The sequence below is a fragment of the Lissotriton vulgaris genome, chromosome 6, assembly GCF_964263255.1.
Source record: "Lissotriton vulgaris chromosome 6, aLisVul1.2, whole genome shotgun sequence".
Classification (NCBI taxonomy): Eukaryota; Metazoa; Chordata; class Amphibia; order Caudata; family Salamandridae; genus Lissotriton; species Lissotriton vulgaris.
The window spans coordinates 1,334,006,906-1,334,024,543 of record NC_141694.1 but is presented as its reverse complement, the minus strand read 5'-3'; the positions used below and the strand labels follow the sequence as shown (position 1 = coordinate 1,334,024,543).

Here is a 17,638-nt window from a genome sequence, read left to right as displayed (position 1 = left end):
ATACCTAATATGCTGCGTCATGCCTTACACCTGCTACAAGCAGGCACAGGGTTTGGCGCAGCGGCGTCGGAAAAGTGACTCAGTAAAATTTTGTAGATTTCACTGCTTCACTTTTCCGAGGCTATTTCCGATGGAACACCCACCCTGCATACATTAAACCTGATGCAGGTTTAATGTTGCGCAGGGCTTTACAACGTGAGGCATCTACCTAGATGCGTCACGTTGTAAATATGGTGCAACATAGTGCATGGTTTATGCCGCCGCTGCGTCACAGAAGTGATGCAACAGCGGTGTAAATGTGTCGCAAGGAGCTTTTATATCTGCCCCACTGTTTACAGATCATTTTTTGCACTGCTTGTGTAGCTGATGTTTGTATCTAGCCATGGTTCGAACCACTTCTAACCATCCCTGTAGTGGTGTTTGGCTCATGCAAGTGTTAAGCACCCCGAGAGGTGTAGGATAACGAAATGTAAGGGCCTCAAGCAGAGTTTTTTTTAACAAGGTCCCCATTCATGTAGGTATAATTGGGTAAGTGTGTTTCCCTGGTTTGGAGATCACTGATGCTAAAGGAAAGGGGTTTGTGGAAGGGGCTCGGATGGGACACCCTAAAGGGTGATCAAAGAAACTGTCCTTTCTATAAAAACAACAAGGGAATGAGTAATGACATCAAATAGTAACTGGCCTCTTCTTTGAGGCAGCACACAGGGGATAATGCCTGAAAGGGATATTTATCATAACTGCAGAAACCATATACGCAGATTTATGTCGCAGCAGGTCAGTGCTGTCTCCGAAAGAGTTCTCTCACACCCCAAATTATGCACACCTTGCGTCAGGAATCAGTCATGTGAGGTGAGGCTCTTCAACCTCATTCTCTCTGAGAGTTTGAGACACTGAAGGCGTATATCAGAGGTGCTCATTGCTGCAGAGTTGCTGGCAAGCAACAGTGAAACACACAGCTAATGAGCAGTATCATGTCTTTGCTCGCACTGCTATATTTGTGAAAAGGGGTGCAGTACCTTATGAGGCCAAAAGAGGTCGCAAGAGACACCCAGTGACAGCCTGTGAAAATGCTCCCTTTCCCTGCTTCGTGCACATTAGAACAGTAAATGTTGCTGTACCCACAATAATCTGCTGCATAGGTAAATATATATAAGGTCCCAAAGGCGAGACCAATTGCAGTGCAAATGCTTGTTTTCTCCTGCTCTTGAGTCATAGTTCGATAAAGAAACGTAAGTCCTGGTCTCCAAAAATGAGTGCTGATGGGTCCCACCTACTCTAGCACTGGCCCTACATTATTATTAAGACATTGTTAGTGTAATACATTCAGAAAGTATATTCTTTTTACACAAGACACAATTGTAAACTAATTAATCCACGTGCAGTTACACTATATAAAATGTCTAATAAGATACAAAATAATTGGGAGATAAGACAGCTGCATAGGGAGTGCAAGAAAGATCATGTTGAATCCCATATGATACTTTGCAGTTTTTAAAGCTAACCACAAACCTGTTGGATGAGCCAGAGGTCCCAAAATGTTAGAATACCAGCACATATTGATTACAGTCAAGTGTTAATCATCACTGATTGTTGTGGTATTTTCATGTTAATCAGTGTTTTGTATGTAACACAAACTGTGAGTGCATCTAAATGAACATTATCATTTCGCTCACAATTAATGTCACATGAATGTAATAAATTGGAAGCCGATAGTAAAATTGCATGCATGTGTTCTGAAACTTCTTGCTGATATTTGTCCTCTTTTTGTAGGATAACAGTCAAACACTTCTGTCCTACATAGTCTCATACTATTTACGGCATATATATGAGGTAAGTAGTCTCCAAACACATCAGTAGTAGTTGTCTTTTTTCAAAACTTTTTTACAAAATCGACATACATATATTTAATAATGTAATGTTTTCTTTGTATAAAATGAAATCAAACATTCAAACCCTAAAGTACTTTTGGTTGTGTAATGTTACCACATTTACATGTTTTGGAGCTTATGAGATGTTGAAGTGCGCAGATTTAATACAAATGCTCCCCAAAAGAACATTTGAGTCCCTGACTACTGCAGCTTCTTGGTGGCCTGTTTTTGGGAATCCTGCACACAAGCAGCATTCCATGCAAGTGATTTACGTTCCTTTCATACACCAAGGCACCTCTGACAAGGAGTGAAAGCACGGTGGTAGTTCACATTATTTAACTGGGAGATGATTGTAGAGCATGCTGGGATGTGGCATGATTTCACACGCAGCCACAGACAGATATACTCCCCTCATGTTATAAGGGCGGTTGAACAGTACATTTTGGTGAGAATATGTACATGTCAAGCTTCTTGTTCTGAGGAATGTTACCTGGAAATTAAAGATAAATTAGGGACACCCCCAAAATATGTGTAGGTGGAATGCAAGGCTGCCGTTGAACAGTTAGTAAATAGAGCCTGACTTTTGAACATGGCCATTTTTTGGGTGGTAGCCCCCCAGATGTTTGCCTTCACTATCCTATTTTTCACTGAACCTGTCTTTGTTGGCATTACAATTATGCACACTTTACTCGAGGTAATGAGTGGTGGAGTGCTTGTACCCTCCTTTCCAAACATGGTAAAATTCGTATACACCTGATTGGGTTATTCAATCTACTTTTAAGTCACTAGTAAATGGTACTACATGTACTCAGGGCCTGTATATTAAATACCACAAGTGGGCTGAAGCACTCGTGCCTCCCACTAAAGCAGCACTGTAAAACATGTCTCAGGCCTGCCACTGCTGCCTGTAGTTCAGTTTTAAACTGCTATTTCATCTGGGCAAAATACACATTTTGTCAGGCCTAAATTTAATTTTTAATGCTAGTATGTCACCCCTAAGGTAGGCCCTAAAGGCTCATAAGGTAGGGTGCAAGGTCTTTGAAATATAGGACATGTGTACCAAAGTTTACATGTCCTAGCAGTGAAAAACCCCACCAGTCGTTTTACGCTAAACAAGCTAGAACTCTCATAGAATAAAACGGGATTACCTTATTAGAGTTAATAAGTGATACGTTTAGTTTGGGAGCAGATAGAGAAATACTTCTTCTACTCATTTGAATTGTAATTTAAAATCCTCTTGAATGATACAGTCGAATTCTAAGTTTCTAATATCGAAATGACACTTTTGGAACATTGGCATTTTTCTGTCTAAACAACAGGTTCCTTTCTGCCAGTGTCCCGTACCCAGTAGCACATGACTGTTAAATGCCCTCCTGTGGTGTGATATGCATTCATTCCGGACTGGGTACAAAAAGGTCTTGGATGGGAGGGAGGGTGTTCTTCTCCTGGGCAGGATGGACTCCGGGGATTGTACTCAGCCCTTACTGAAGTTCAAAGGGTAGTCTGCAGGCTGTACCCATCCCCTTGCTGACAAAGCTATACCTCTCTGAAGATCTCTAACTAGAGCGAAACACTGTGTCAGGGGTTGCTTTGGTATTTTACCAATTCAAAGCTGTAATACTGTGCCTTGAGTGATAACTGGCTTTTGTCATTTTACAGCTTGGCAAGGACAGCACTGTGCTAGTCCTATGCTTTCCACCAAAACTTGAGAACTACCCAGAGTTCTCTCCTTCTTTTTTGCATATTATAAATATATATATATATATATATATATATATATATATATATATATATTATTGAAATTAATATTGTTTTATCCTAGTACTGTAATGAATATAGATATTATATCTGTGACAAATGCACTTAGGCATATATTAAGAAAACAGTGATGTATGTTTTCTATGTCCATTGCTTCTAAACACTGCACAGGCACTTTAAAAAGGGAATCTCCGCCCCCAGGCGCTAACATGTGATCAAGGCCGTTGGACGGCCAAAACGCATAATGGTGACATGGTGATTGCAAAATAAAAATAATCATCACGATAATTGGGTCTGCTCTGGTCTTTTCGCACAAATGAAAACGTCGGACAAGTTTTTGAAATATTTACCAGATTAGCCACCTCCGGATTTGTGGACCCCCTCTCCTCAAGTTGGCTCCATGGTTGGCGGTCATTTCTTCTGGGGATATCAGATAACCGGCGTAGCTAATCCAGGCAGCGCTGACCCATCTCTTGAGCCCGGAAGTGCAAGCAAAGAGTTCCGAGTCAGGAATCCACGGCAGCCCCCTGTGTACACGCAGAAGAACGTGACAAGCAGTTGGAAGGTGAAAAACAGCAGGAGCAGATCTCGGACACGACGGCAAGCCTGGACGAGCCCAGCCACATTAGAGACCACCACTGGAAACATCTGACAGCAACATAAGGTACTCGCAATATTTATTTTATTATTTATTTATTTTAAGAATTTATAGAGCGCGACTGTCACCGTTGCAGGCATCCTGGCGCTAATAGAATCCAGACTACAGAAGGCAGCGAAGTATGCCTGGGGAGCGAAGGCTAGCCAGGGAAAAGCCAAGTTTTTACCTTTTTCCTAAACTGCATAAGTTCATTAGTGGCCCTAATCTCGATGGGGAGAGTGTTCCAGAGTCTGGATGCAGTCACCTGAAAGGATCTGCCACCAGCTCTGAACTTCTTAAATCTGGGAACAACTACCAGTTTAGCATCCGATGAGCGAAGGTGTCTGGAAGGGGTGTACCAGACAAACTTGGACCTGAGGGGGACTGGGCCGCATCCGTGAAGAGCCCTAAACACAATGCAAAGGGCTTTAAATTGAATCCTCTGTCTAAGAGGAAGCCAATGTAGTTTTGCAAGGGCAGATGGACCATGAGATCTCCTAGGCAGCCCCAACGCCAATTTAGCCGCCGCAGATTGAACCCTTTGGAGTCTGTCCAGTAGATACTCAGGGGACCCGAGCAGGAGGGCATTACAATAGTCCAACCTGCTCAGGATGGTACATCTAACCACCTGGGCGCGGGCATGAGATGGTAGCAGGGGCAGAACCTTCCTGAGTGAGCGAAGGATGGAGAAACAACGGGCCGATGTTTTCTGAACATGGGTGTCCATACTGAGCCCATGGTTCAGCATGACTCCCAGGTTACGGACAGAGTCTGAAGGCCGGACGCTAGAGCCGGATTCCGGGGGCCAAAAATTGTTCGGAAACGGGCGAGGAAATAGCGTAATAAATATAACAGGTGGGGAGGGTGCACGCTAAAGTCTTTCTCTGCTTTAAAGATAGCAATTAGGGGTGAGAGCCCAACAACATATAGATATCACAATAGCAATAACCATGTCTGCCGCAGCGCTCAGAGACCACGAGTCGGCAGCAGAGGAAATGTTTTCGGACAATACTCCACAGCAGCTTAACGAATACAGTGCCATTGAAATGACAACTGGAGTTAAAAGCCTGAAAGAAAACTACTGTATCCTGGAAAAATACATTTGCCAGGAAACAGTTAAATGGTGGGAGGCAAAATCCCTCCAGAAGTACCTGGACGTTGGCAGGATACCAAGGGGTCTGCGGATCATGTTGGCCCCCAGCTATGACAAGCCCAATCCTCGGATAATGGGAGAGTGCAACCTCGACTCCTCCTGCAGGCTAGTCCAAATTTTGGTGAAGTAGGCGGGGGTAGATCGCATTGTGTGCCAAGCTAAAATAGATGCCCTCAACAAGGAAATCGAACTACAGGGGGAGCCACAACAGAGGAAGAAATTCCAGGAGGATATGATGACAAAACTTAACAAAGAAGAAGAGAAGATAAAACAACGGAAGATATACAAATTCAAAAGAGATAAAGACGATTACTCTAACGGACACATTTTTATGTTCGCCAGAAAATGTGATTCTTTCAGAAACATGACGGCAAAAAATACAAGGTTCACACAAGAACAAAATGAGGAAAAAGGTGGGGCGACTTCAACATCAGCGTCAGACCTTAGCTCGGCCTTGGAGAGTGAATCAGAGGCAGAAATGGCAAGGGGTAGACTGAATTTGGGAGCAACAAAACCATAGTTGGGAGAAGAATTAGACTACTTGAGAAGTCGAAGAGAAACTCTCAACTACTAAACCGGTAAAAAATGAAGGACAGACATCAGGCGGCAGCGGTTCCAATCAGAAACCAGTGAGAGGACAGGTACAATGGAAACGCAAATAGAAACATCTTCCATTTCCCCTCCAACAACCAATACAGACAATACTATCATTAATTTGACGGAAATAAATCTGGATGTAGCAGAACAACAGATGCTAGCGCTGGGATTGTCATACTGCCCAGAAACTAACTTCGATTACACAAACACACGAGCAGAGATTTACAAGTTTATCAGTAAGTTAAAACTCAAAACATTCCATAAACTACAGCTCAAACCTGAGGGGTTTAATGATGAAATGGACACCCAAGACCTAATATTGACTAGTGGAGACAAGCAGAATCTACCAGTATCAGATCTGGGCGTTCTAAAGGATCTTTATAATCTGGGAGATGAAGCTGTAATGGCAGATACCCCAAGTCCGGCCCAAGGAGAACACTCAGAAATAACTACACAAGATCTGTTGTCTCCAATATATGCAACATGTATTAAACCTAGGACCAGATTTAAAAAAAAAAATAATTCATACCCATCATGCCACGTGACTCTTTAGATCTGTTTAGTGAACATGTGGCGGCGGAAATAAAAAACTACACATGGAAGCCAATCAGACCAAACGTAAAATCACAATTCATGAAAGAAAGTATCAACAACTGATGGATACATTAAATAAGGAGAAGCAGGATGTTGTGAGAAATGCACACAAAGGGGGCAACGTAGTACTATGGCCCCTTAAAGATTATATGGAAGAGGCAGCAAAACAGCTAAGTGTCACCGACTGCTATCGCAAAAGTTCCATGCAGAAGTTCAAAAATGCACAAGACACTTTCTTCAAAAAATTACTAGCATGGAAGTGTCTGGGTCTTCTGAATCTAAAAGAATATAAATACCTGAAAAGGGAGAACCCCACAATTCCAATAATCTATTTTGTCCACAAATCAATAAATAAGCCACCAGGGAGGCCCATCATTTTGGCTTGCGATGGGCCACTTGAGAATATGTCCATTTACATTGATTCACTTTTTACAAGAACATGTAAAGTACCTTAAATCATACGTGCAGGACGCTTGTGATTTTATAAGGAAAATCAACAAGATTAAATGACAAGATGGTTATCAGCTTATAGCACTTGATGTATCTTCTCTTTATACCTGCATAAGGAACAATGATGGAATCAAAGCAGTGGAGCACTTCCTAGCCAACAGACCTGTTAGACCTGGCACCATTGGCGTGTGTCTCCCTTCCATTTTTGCTGTTGCCTTATGTATTTTTGCTGGTGTTAGGAGATTTGGGCACTGCGCCACTGCTGTCCAGTGCCACAGTGTGAGTGCTCCCTATTGTAAATTGATGTATTAATCAGTGGTTCCATGTTTGGCTATTTGGTTTACTTGTCAGACCCTAGTTCAGTGCACTTAGTGTGCCCAGGGCTTGTAAATCCAAATGCTGCTGGTGGGCTTGCAGCACTGGTTGTGCCACCCACAGAACAGCCTTGTAAAATGTGTCTAAGGTCTGCCATTGCAGAGCCTGTGTGCAGTCTGGTACTATCACACTGACTGGGCAAGTGCACCCACTTGCCAGTCCCTAAACCTTCCCTTTTCATCATATCAGACACCCCTATGGGAGGCCCAAGGGCAGGGTGCATTATACATATAAGGTAGGACAAGCCCTGATGTGTGTGTCATGTCCTAATAGTGAATTACAGCCATTTTCATTTGTCACTATTGCAAGGCTACATGTTCTCCATAGGCCAGAATGGGCTGTTAGAATTATTAAATTCTATAATCCTAACTGTCTCAGAGAACATGGTAGAAATTCGAGTTTAGTATGCCTGAACTCAGAATGATAAAATACATATTTTAGTGAAGTTGATTTTAACATTCTGTGTTTGAAAATACCACCTTTAGAAAGTAGGTCTTTTCTTGTCTAACCTTTCAAGCCTGTCTCTGCTAGGTTGTGTATTCCTTGTCTGGAGTTTGTGAGTGACAGGGCTGGGGGATTCCAAGAGACAGGATGAGTCAGTGCAGTGGTGAATAGAGAGATCTGCATCTAGATAGGAGGGAGGAGTAGCACCTAAACCTTGAATAGGGCTGTGCCTGCCTTCCACACTGCTGGCTCCACCTCCTGGGGTGCGGCTGATGTCTCTGCCCTGCACACTGAAAGATGAGAAGGAATCCTGTCAACAAAGTGCTCCAGGGCTGTACTTGCCTTCCACATTGCTGGCTCCACCTCCTGTGAGGCGTCTGATGTTTCTGCCCTGCACTGTGAAAGGAAAGGAGAAGTCTGGTGAACAGGGTGCTTCAGAACTGGTTTGGGCTGGGCAAAGGCCCCACTCCCCTCAGATAACAAAGGATTTTGGGGTATAAATATTGGGACCCTGATCCCATGATATTTGGTCACAAGAAGAAACCTCTGCTGAGGAGAGGAACCTGCAGAAACTGAGGAGAGACTATTCCTAAACTGAAATGCTGCTTAGGGGATTGGCCTGCAGTGGTTGCATTACTGCAAACGAGAGGAGAAAGAACTTTGTGTACTTTGCTTTCAACTTGTGAAGGATCTCCAAGCACTTGGAATAGAGCTTGCCTCCTGCTGAAGTCTCAGGGACAACAGACTTCAACCCCCAGCTCCCCAGAATTCTTTTGGAAGTGCCTGCTGCTGTTTTGGGCCTTCTGAGGGACTGCGTGTCGCAAGGAGCTGGAAGTGTGACTGAAGAAGTGTGTCGCCGTCGCTGCTGCTGCCGTCGCACTTCTGAACAAGGGTGTTGCCACTGGAGGTGTCGCACTGCACTGCAGCGAGAGAAGCGTCTCGCAACGAAGAGGAAGCGTGTCGCCGTCGCTACTGTCGCACTTCTGAACAAGTGTGTTGCGGCTGGAGCTGTCGTATTGCACCGCATCGACAGAAGAGTTTCACAATGAGGAAGAAGCGTGTCACCGTCACTGTTTCTGCCGTAGCACTTCTGAACAAGGGTATCGCCGCTGGAACTGTCGTATTGCACCGCATCGACAAAAGCGGCTAGCATCCCCCGAGAAGTGCGCCGCCGTCGCATTTCTGAACAAGGATGTTGCTGCTGTAGTTGTCGTATCGTGCGGAAGCTTCACGCAAACTTGGAAGAAGAGTGTTGCAGCTGAAGCTGTTGCAGTCGCATCGCTGAACAAGGGGGTGAGCAGGGGTTATTTAGGAGTGTAATCCCCTTATCCTGACTAGAGGCATGGGTCCCTATTTGTCACAAGTACCTACTCGTGCCAACTAGAGACCCTCAAATCTATCATTTGTGGTCAGCTGTGAGGATTCTGGACTTGCATTTGTGACTTATGTACAGGGAACGGTCAACACTACTTAGTGAGTGCAGACCATAACGCAACCACATACTTTTTGGTAGATTCCTTTTTGATTTTTCTATTTCTACAAGGCGCTAAAGGCCTGGATAGAAGCAAGGAAAACTCCTGAAATTGAGGAAGAGTAAGACAATGTTGATGTACAGCAGGCAGGGCCATTGAGCTCAGGAGGAAGGAAGGTACCTTCCCCCATATGTAGAAGTGCTTCTAGCAGGAGTCTGTCTCCAGAGGAGCTGGAGGACAGAGAGAGATCCAGGAAGCATGAAATGGAGATGACCAAGTTCAAGGTGAATAGGCAACTGGAGATAGAAAATAAGAGATTAGACATAGAGGAAAATAAATTACAGTTTGATCATGAAAAGGTTTTGAGGGAGTTGGAGTTTAAAACCAAGAGTTCAGAGTATACTCTCTCTGGTGGCAGCGTACCATCAGCGTCAGGGCCTGTGGAAGCTAGGGTGTGTATTCCCAAAGATGTGGTGAAAGAGTTTTATAAAAGTTATGATATTGGTCAGTGGTTCAAAGTCTCTGAGGTAGCCATGTCTTCCTACCGGGTCCCTGAGAGAGATTGGGGACCTGAGTTGTGGGGAAGGTTACTTAGTGAGGGGCGGGACACACTGTTAGACTTGCCTTCTGAAGTCCACAATTGATACAGCCACATGAAGGATGCATTAATGTCTAGGTATGGTTTGACTCCTGAACTCTATAGACAGAGGTTCAGGAAGTGCAAGAAGTTAGAGAACAGTACCTGGATGGAATATGTTACTTTCTTTATTTTGGAGAGCATTGGATAGTTGGGTAAAGGGCAGCAAGGTTAATGATTTTCAAGGTCTCTTTGATTTGATTGCATGGGAGCACTTGCCTGATAATTGTTTTCCAGATCTGCGCCAGCACCTGATTGATTGCAAGCTGACTAACCCTAGGAAGCTTGCGGAGGAGGTGGACCTCTGGGTTAGCACCAGGGTCATCAAGGGTCACATGGGAGACTCAGCCAAAGGTAGGCAGGGTCCACAGCAGAAGAGTGGGGGGGACAAGGGTAAACAAAAGGAATTCCACAAAGGGCCCCAAAGTAGTCCCCAAGGGAACCAAGGGAAAGGTTCCCAGCCTCCCCCTGAGATGTAATGTAATGTAATGTATAGGCATTTATATAGCGCACTACTTACCCGGAGGGTCCCAAGGCGCTTCGACCGCTGCGAAACCCTTCCTGGCTTCCCTGAGAGATGGTCCCTTAATGGGTATCTCCAGGGTGAGACCAGGCATCCCCGGCGGTCTGGTGGGGCCGTTAGTGAAGATGAGGCAAGCTAATGCCCAGAGTTGCCGAGTGTGATCGCTGATCAGAGTGGGCACCGAGGCGAGAGAATTATCGAGTCCGCTGACCCTGGTCCAGAAACCTGCCGCGCCGGGAATCGAACCCTAGTCCCGGGCCGTCCTCTGCTCTCGGGTCTGCCACCTCTAACCAGTGAGCCACACTACTTCAGAGAATGCAAGGGGTCCTGACAGGTAGCCCTGTTCCACAGGGACCCCTAAAATGTTACAAGTGTGGTGACCTGGGTCATAAGGCAAATGACCCCAGGTGCCGCCTATTTGGTAAACCAGCACCTACTGGTGCTCCGCCCCGGCAGATAGCTAGTGTAGCCTTGGGCAAGGAGATTGATGTCCAAGGTGGGTGGGGTCCCGCACAGATGACCCTTGTCTCTTTAGGAGACTGTGAGGTGGTCCAGAAACTCAGCTGTCCAGGAACACTAAGAAATACGGGCAGTGGGTGACCATCAATGGCTAAAGGGTGGAGGCTCTTAGAGATACAGGAGCCAGTGTGACAGCTGTCAGGTTTCACCTGCTGTCTCAAGAGCAGATTGTCCCTCATGCATTTTGCTGAGTTGTTACCGCCGATAACACAGAGAGCCATTGTCCAATGGCTCAGATTCCCTTTGAGTGTGGGGGGGGGGGGGGTCTCTGGTACTCTTCAGGTAGCTGAGAGGCCCGCCATGCCTGTTGGCTGTTTGTTGGGGAACGATTTAGAGAGCTCATCTTGGGAGAAGGTGGAGAAGAGTACTCACTTGAAGATGGTGGGTCTGCCTGACTGGGCGTACGTGACCACCCTGTCAATGGCAGCCAGTAGGGATGCTCAAGAGGACCTGGAGCCTGGGAGGGAGGCCTAGGAACCTGCCTTAGACAGAAGTGCCAGGGGGCGCAGGAAACCGGCCCCCGAAGTTTCCACGGCCCAGGAGGAGATAGACCCTGAGGGGGATGCCCTGGAGCCTACCAGGGAACAAGTAGCTGAACTGGGCGACCTGCCTGAGCTGACCCATTAGCAGCAAGAAGGAGGCCCCTCTAGGGAAGAATTCTGCAAGGAGCAGAGAGAATGCCCTTCTCAGGAAGCAGGTGATCAGTCAGGATCACGTTGGATTTACTGGGAGAATGGTCTCCTATATAGTGAGCCTAAGGTTGCTGAGCCTGAGTCAGCCCGTGTGCTGGTGGTACTCCAGAGTTTTAGAGCCTTCCTACTGGGGCTGGCTCAGGATGTGCTGTTGGCAGGACATTCGGGGCAGAACAAGACCTTTGAGAGGCTTGTCACCCACTTCATTGGCCCCAAATGCGCAAGAGTTCAGACACTCCTTGCAGGACATGTTAGACTTGCCAGGCAAGTGGAAAGAGTGGGAGGAAGCACAAGGCTCCTCTCCAGCCATTCCCTGTGGTCAGTACCCCCTTTGAGAGGGTGGGGATTGACATTGTGGAGCCACTGCACCCCAAGACAGCCATGGGCAACAGGTTCATCCTGGTCTTGGTGGACCATGCCACCCGGTACCCGGAAGCCACACCTCTGAGGACATTGACGGCTCCCGTGGTGGGACTAGCACTGATGGGAATTTTCTCCCGAGTAGGAATCCCTCACGAGATAGTCTCTGACCGGGGATCCAACTTCATTTCCAAGTATATGAAGTCCCTGTGGCAGGAGTGTGGTGTAACTTACAAGTTCACCACTCCTTACCACCTCCAAGGAAATGGGTTGGTTGAAAGGTTTAACCGAATCCTGAAGGGCATGATAATGGGTCTTGAGGAACCCATGAGGCATAAGTGGGATATCCTCTTACCATGCCTACTCTTTGCATACCGGGAGGTGCCACAGAAATCTCTAGGGTTCAGTCCCTTTGAGCTTCTCTATGGACACCAGGTCTGAGGACCTCTGAGTCTGGTCAAAGAAGGCTGGGAGCAATCTCCCAGGAAACCTCCCCAGGATGTATATAGCTACATACTGGCATTCAGGAACCAGACTAGGCGTTTCAGACAACTCGCTAAGGCGAATCTGGAAGCCAGCCAGGAGGAGATGAAGTGATGGTATTTTTCATTTATTTAACTTGTAAAGTGCACTGTCACCAAAACGGCATCCTGGCTTTTGGCTCTAGATAAGAAAAGGACAAAAAGATGCACCGGAGCCAATATCCAACTAGGTTTTAGGAAACAACCAGGTTTTGAGTCTCCTTCTAAAGACACAAAGATCACTAACTTGTCTTAGCTCCAGAGGGAGCTGATTCCAAAGTTTGGCAAAGAGCTTACCGGAAGGATCGACCACCTGCCCTGACTTTCCTAATTCTGTGAGTTTTTACAAGTCTTGCTAAAGAAGAGCGAAGGCATCTGCAGGAGCATACCATTCAAACTTTCTCTGCATAGACACAGGCCCCAACCTACGCAAGGCTTTAAACACTATGCAGAGAGACTTGAACTGGACTCTTTGTCTCAGCGGAAGCCAATGCAGTTGTGCCATAGCCGCCGAGGAGGCAGTTCTTCTGGGCCACCCCAAGGCCAATTTGGCAGCTGAAGACTGAATCCTCTGCAACCTATCAAGCAAAAATTTAGGAGATTCGAGAAACAGAGCATTACAATAATCAAGTCTACTAAGAATAGTACTGCGTACTATCAATGCCCGGGCATGAGATGGAAGCAGAGGAAAGATCTTCCACAGAGACCTAATAATAGCCAGACAGCAGGTCACAGTTTTCATGACCTGAGACTCCAGAGGGAGTTTGTAATCAAACATGATGCCAAGATTACGGACCTTCTTCACTGGTTGAACCATGGACGAGGTAGTGGCAGGCCAGAAATTACAAGGCAAGACGGAGGGAATTCTGTCCCTAGGACAATAAAGCACCTCTGTCTTATCTGCATTGAATTGCAGCGAGTCCTCCTTCAGCCAGATAATCGTATCACGCAGGCAATTATGAAACACTTCTAACGGGGTTGACTGGTCTCCCTCAAGGGAGAAAATCAACTGCGTGTCATCCGCATAATTAACGATGTTAATGTTATGCTTTTTGATGACAGCAATCAGAGGTTTCACGTAAATATTGAATAAAATAGGGCTGATAGCCGAGCCCCGTGGTACGCCATGCGAGATGTTGGAGTAGGTGGATTGAAAAGGGGGGAGGGATACCGCTTGCTGTCAATCCCGTAAAAATGACTGGAACCACCTCAGGACAGCTCCCTTCACCCCAACCTCTCTCAGTCTATTCAGCAGGATCCCATGGTTGACCATGTCGAAGGCAGCAGACAGGTCAAGCAAAACCAAAACAGCTGCCTGCCCCCTGTCTGCCCACATTCGAAGTTCACCCCTTACGGTCACTAGAGCCGTTTCAGTTCCATGGGCCAGCCGAAAGCCAAACTGCACCTCCTCCAGCAAGTTATGTTGTTCCAAAAACTTGGACAGAGTGCTACTCACCACTCGCTCCACGATTTTAGCTGGGAAAGGCAGGAGAAAGATAGGCCTAAAGTTCTTAGGACACTCCGGGTCAAGCGAGGGCTTCTTCAACAGGGGTGTCATCAATGCTTGTTTCCACCGGGCCGGGACCACACCACTAGACAGAGACCGGTTGCAGATCAATCGAAGAGTGGGGAACAGCTCTGCCTTAAATTCAATCCATATTTTATTACCAGAATGCCACTCTGGTAGAGCTTGAACCTGGACAGAAAGTGTGGGGCATGGCCCCCGTGGAGCCTTGCATGCTCCAGGATAAGTGGACCGGACCAGTTGAGGTTGTGGTGCGCAAGAGTCCAGTTACCTACTTGGTGGACTTGCGGTCTCCTAGGTACCACTTGAGGGTCCTACATGTCAACCGCCTTAAGCCCCATTTAGAGATGTCTGAAATGGGCATTCTCTTAGAAACAGATGCTGGAATGGAAGAGGAGACTGAGCCTCTTCCTGACCTCCTGTCTGCAAGAGAGTCAGTGGATGGTGTTAACCTCTCTTCCACCCTGACCCATGAGCAACAGAATCACTGCCGCCAGTTGCTGGGACAGTTTTCTGATCTGTTCTCTCTGGTTCCTGGTGTCACAGATTGGTGCGTCCATGATGTGGATACAGGAGACAGCTTACCTGTGAAGCATAAAACGTACAGGGTAACTGACATTGTGAGGGCTTGCATCAAAGAAGAGGTCTCAAAGATTCTTGCAGTAGGGGTGATTGAGTCCTCTAGCAGTCCTAGGGCCAGCCCAGTGGCCTTGGTCCCGAACGCTGCAGCGCCAGGTGCCACACCCGAACTTCGGTTCTTTGTGGACTACAGAGGACTCAATTCAGTCACGAAGACTGACGCGCACCCCATCCCCAGAGCTGATGAGCTCTTGATCGGCTAGGAGCCGCACGGTACCTCAGCACGTTTGACTTTACGTCTGGGTACTGGCAGATCGCCTTGACTGATAGGGCAAAGGAGAGATCAGCATTTTCCACACCATATGGGCATTTCCAGTTTCGTGTTATGCCCTTAGGGATGAAGAATGCCCCTGCCACCTTTCAGAGGTTGTTCAACCAGGTGTTGGTTGGACTGGATGAGTTCAGTGACACCTACCTGGATGACATTGCAGTGTTCAGTGGCAGTTGTGAGGAACATCTGTGCCACCTCTGCGAAGTGTTGTTGGCGCTGTGGAAGGCAGGCCTCACGATCAAGGGGAGTAAGTGCCAGATCGGGCAGGGTTCCATGGTGTACTTGGGACACCAAGTTAGGAGCAGTCAGGTGGCGCCCCTACCACCCAAGATTGAAACCATCCTTGTTGGGAGCCACCCAAAACCCATACAGAGGTGAGAGCCTTTTTAGGACTCACAGGGTACTACAGGAGGTTTCTCAATGGGTTTGGCAACATTGTTTCACCCTTGACAGAGCTGACTTCCAGGAAGCAGCCCAAGAAAGTGATTTGGACTGACACCTGTCAGAAAGCTTTTGAGACCCTGAAAGCTGCCATGTGCTCCTGGCCCCCAACTGCTCAAGAGAGTTTATAGTTCAAACAGATGCTTCAGAGCATGGTGTGGGGGATGTTCTATCACAGATGAATGAGGTGGGCCTAGATCAACCTGTAGCCTTCAACAGTAGGAGGTTACTTCCACGGTAACAGAGGAGGAGTGCTATTGAGCGTGAAGCATTTGCTGTGATCTGGGCACTGAAGAAGCTGAGACCATACCTGTTTGGGACTCACTTCCGGGTTCAGACAGACCACAGGCCCCTCAGATGGCTGATGCAGATGAGGGGTGAGAATCCAAAGCTGTTGAGTTGGTCCATTTCCCTACAGGGTATGGACTTTACGGTGGAACTCCACCCTGGTACAGAACACGCCAACGCTGATGGTCTGTCCAGATTTTTCTGCCTTAGTGATGAGAACTCCCAGGAGTTAGGGTAGTTTTCCCCACATTTCAACTGGTGGGGACACATATTAGACCTGGCACCATTGGCGTGGGTCTCTCTTCCATTTTTGCTGTTGCCTCATGTATTTTTGCTGGTGTTAGATGCTTTGGGCACTGTGCCACTGCTGTTCAGTGCCACAGTGTGAGTACTCCCTATTGTAAATTGATGTATTAATCAGTGGTTCCATGTTTGGCTATTTGGTTTACTTGTCAGACCCTAGTACAGTGCACTGAGTGTGCCCAGGGCTTGAAAATCTGAATGCTGCTGGTGGGCTTGCAGCACTGGTTGTGCCACCCACAGAAGAAGCCTTGTAAAATGTGTCTAAGGTCTGCCATTGCAGAGCCTGTGTGCAGTCTGGTACTGTCACACTGACTGGGCAAGTGCACCCACTTGCCAGTCCCTAAACCTTCCCTTTTCTTCATATCAGACACCTCTATGGTAGTCTCAAGGGTAGGGTGCATTGTACGTATAAGGTAGGACAAGCCCTGATGTGTGTGGCATGTCCTAATAGGGAATTACAGCCATTTTCATTTTTCACTATCGCAAGGCTATCTGTTCTCCATAGGCCAGAATGGGCAGTTAGATTATTACATTCTTATAATCCTAACTGACTCAGAGAACATTGTGGAAATTCGAGTTTAGTATGCCTGAACTCAGAATGATAAAATACATCTTTTAGTGAAGTTGGTTTTAACATTGTGTGTTTGAAAATACCACCTTTAGAAAGTAGGCATTTTCTTGTCTAACCTTTCAAGCCTGCCTCTGCAAGGTTGTGTATTCCTTGTCTGGAGTTTGGGGGATTCCAAGAGACAGGATGAGTCAGCCCAGTGGTGAATAGAGAGATCTGCATCTAGATAGGAGGGAGGAGTTGCACCTGAACCTTGAATAGGGCTGTGCCTGCCTTCCACAATGCTGGCTCCACCTCCTGGGGTGCGGCTGATGTCTCTGCCCTGCACACTGAAAGAAGAGAAGGAATCCTGTCAACAAAGTGCTCTAGGGCTGTACTTGCCTTCCACAATGCTGTCTCCACCACCCGTGGGGCGTCTGATGTTTCTGCCCAGCACTGTGAAAGGGAAGCAGAAGTCTGGTAAACAGAGTGCTTCAGAACTGGTTTGAAATGGTCAAAGGCCTCTCAGAGAACAAAGGAATTTGGGATATAAATATTGGGACCCTGATCCCATGAAATTAGATCATTTTTGGACTACAAGAAGAAACCTTTGCTGAGGAGAGGAACCTGAAGAAACTGAGAGACTATTCCTAAGCTGAAGTGCTGCTTAGGGGATTGGCCTGCAGTGGTTGCCTTACTGCCAAAGAGAGGAGAAAGAACTTTGTGTACTTTGCTTTCAACTTGTGAAGGATCTCCACGGGCATGAAATAGAGCTTGCCTCCTGCTGAAGTCTCAGGGACAACAGACTTCAACCCCCAGCTCCCCAGAGGTATTTTGGAAGTGCCTGCTGCTGTTTTGGGCCTTCTGAGGGACTGCGTGTCGCAAGGAGCTGGAAGCGCGACTCAATGGAGAAGAAGCCTGTCACCGTCGCTGCTGCTGCCGTCTCACTTCTGAACAAGGGTGTCGCCGCTGGAGTTGTCGCACTGCACCGCATCGAGAAAAGCGTCTCGCAGTGAAGAGAAAG

At 46.9% G+C, this 17,638-nt stretch overlaps 1 protein-coding gene across 1 annotated transcript in view; it reads left to right on the top strand.

Annotated features, from left to right (window-relative positions):
• LOC147708856 (uncharacterized) overlaps window positions 1–17,638 on the top strand; it is a 632,993-nt gene that overhangs the window by 435,179 nt on the left and 180,176 nt on the right. The window contains exon 15 of the mRNA XM_086925786.1: window positions 1,771–1,830. Coding sequence (XP_086781912.1) covers window positions 1,771–1,830 — 60 coding nt within the window. The remainder of the gene's footprint in view (window positions 1–1,770; window positions 1,831–17,638) is intronic.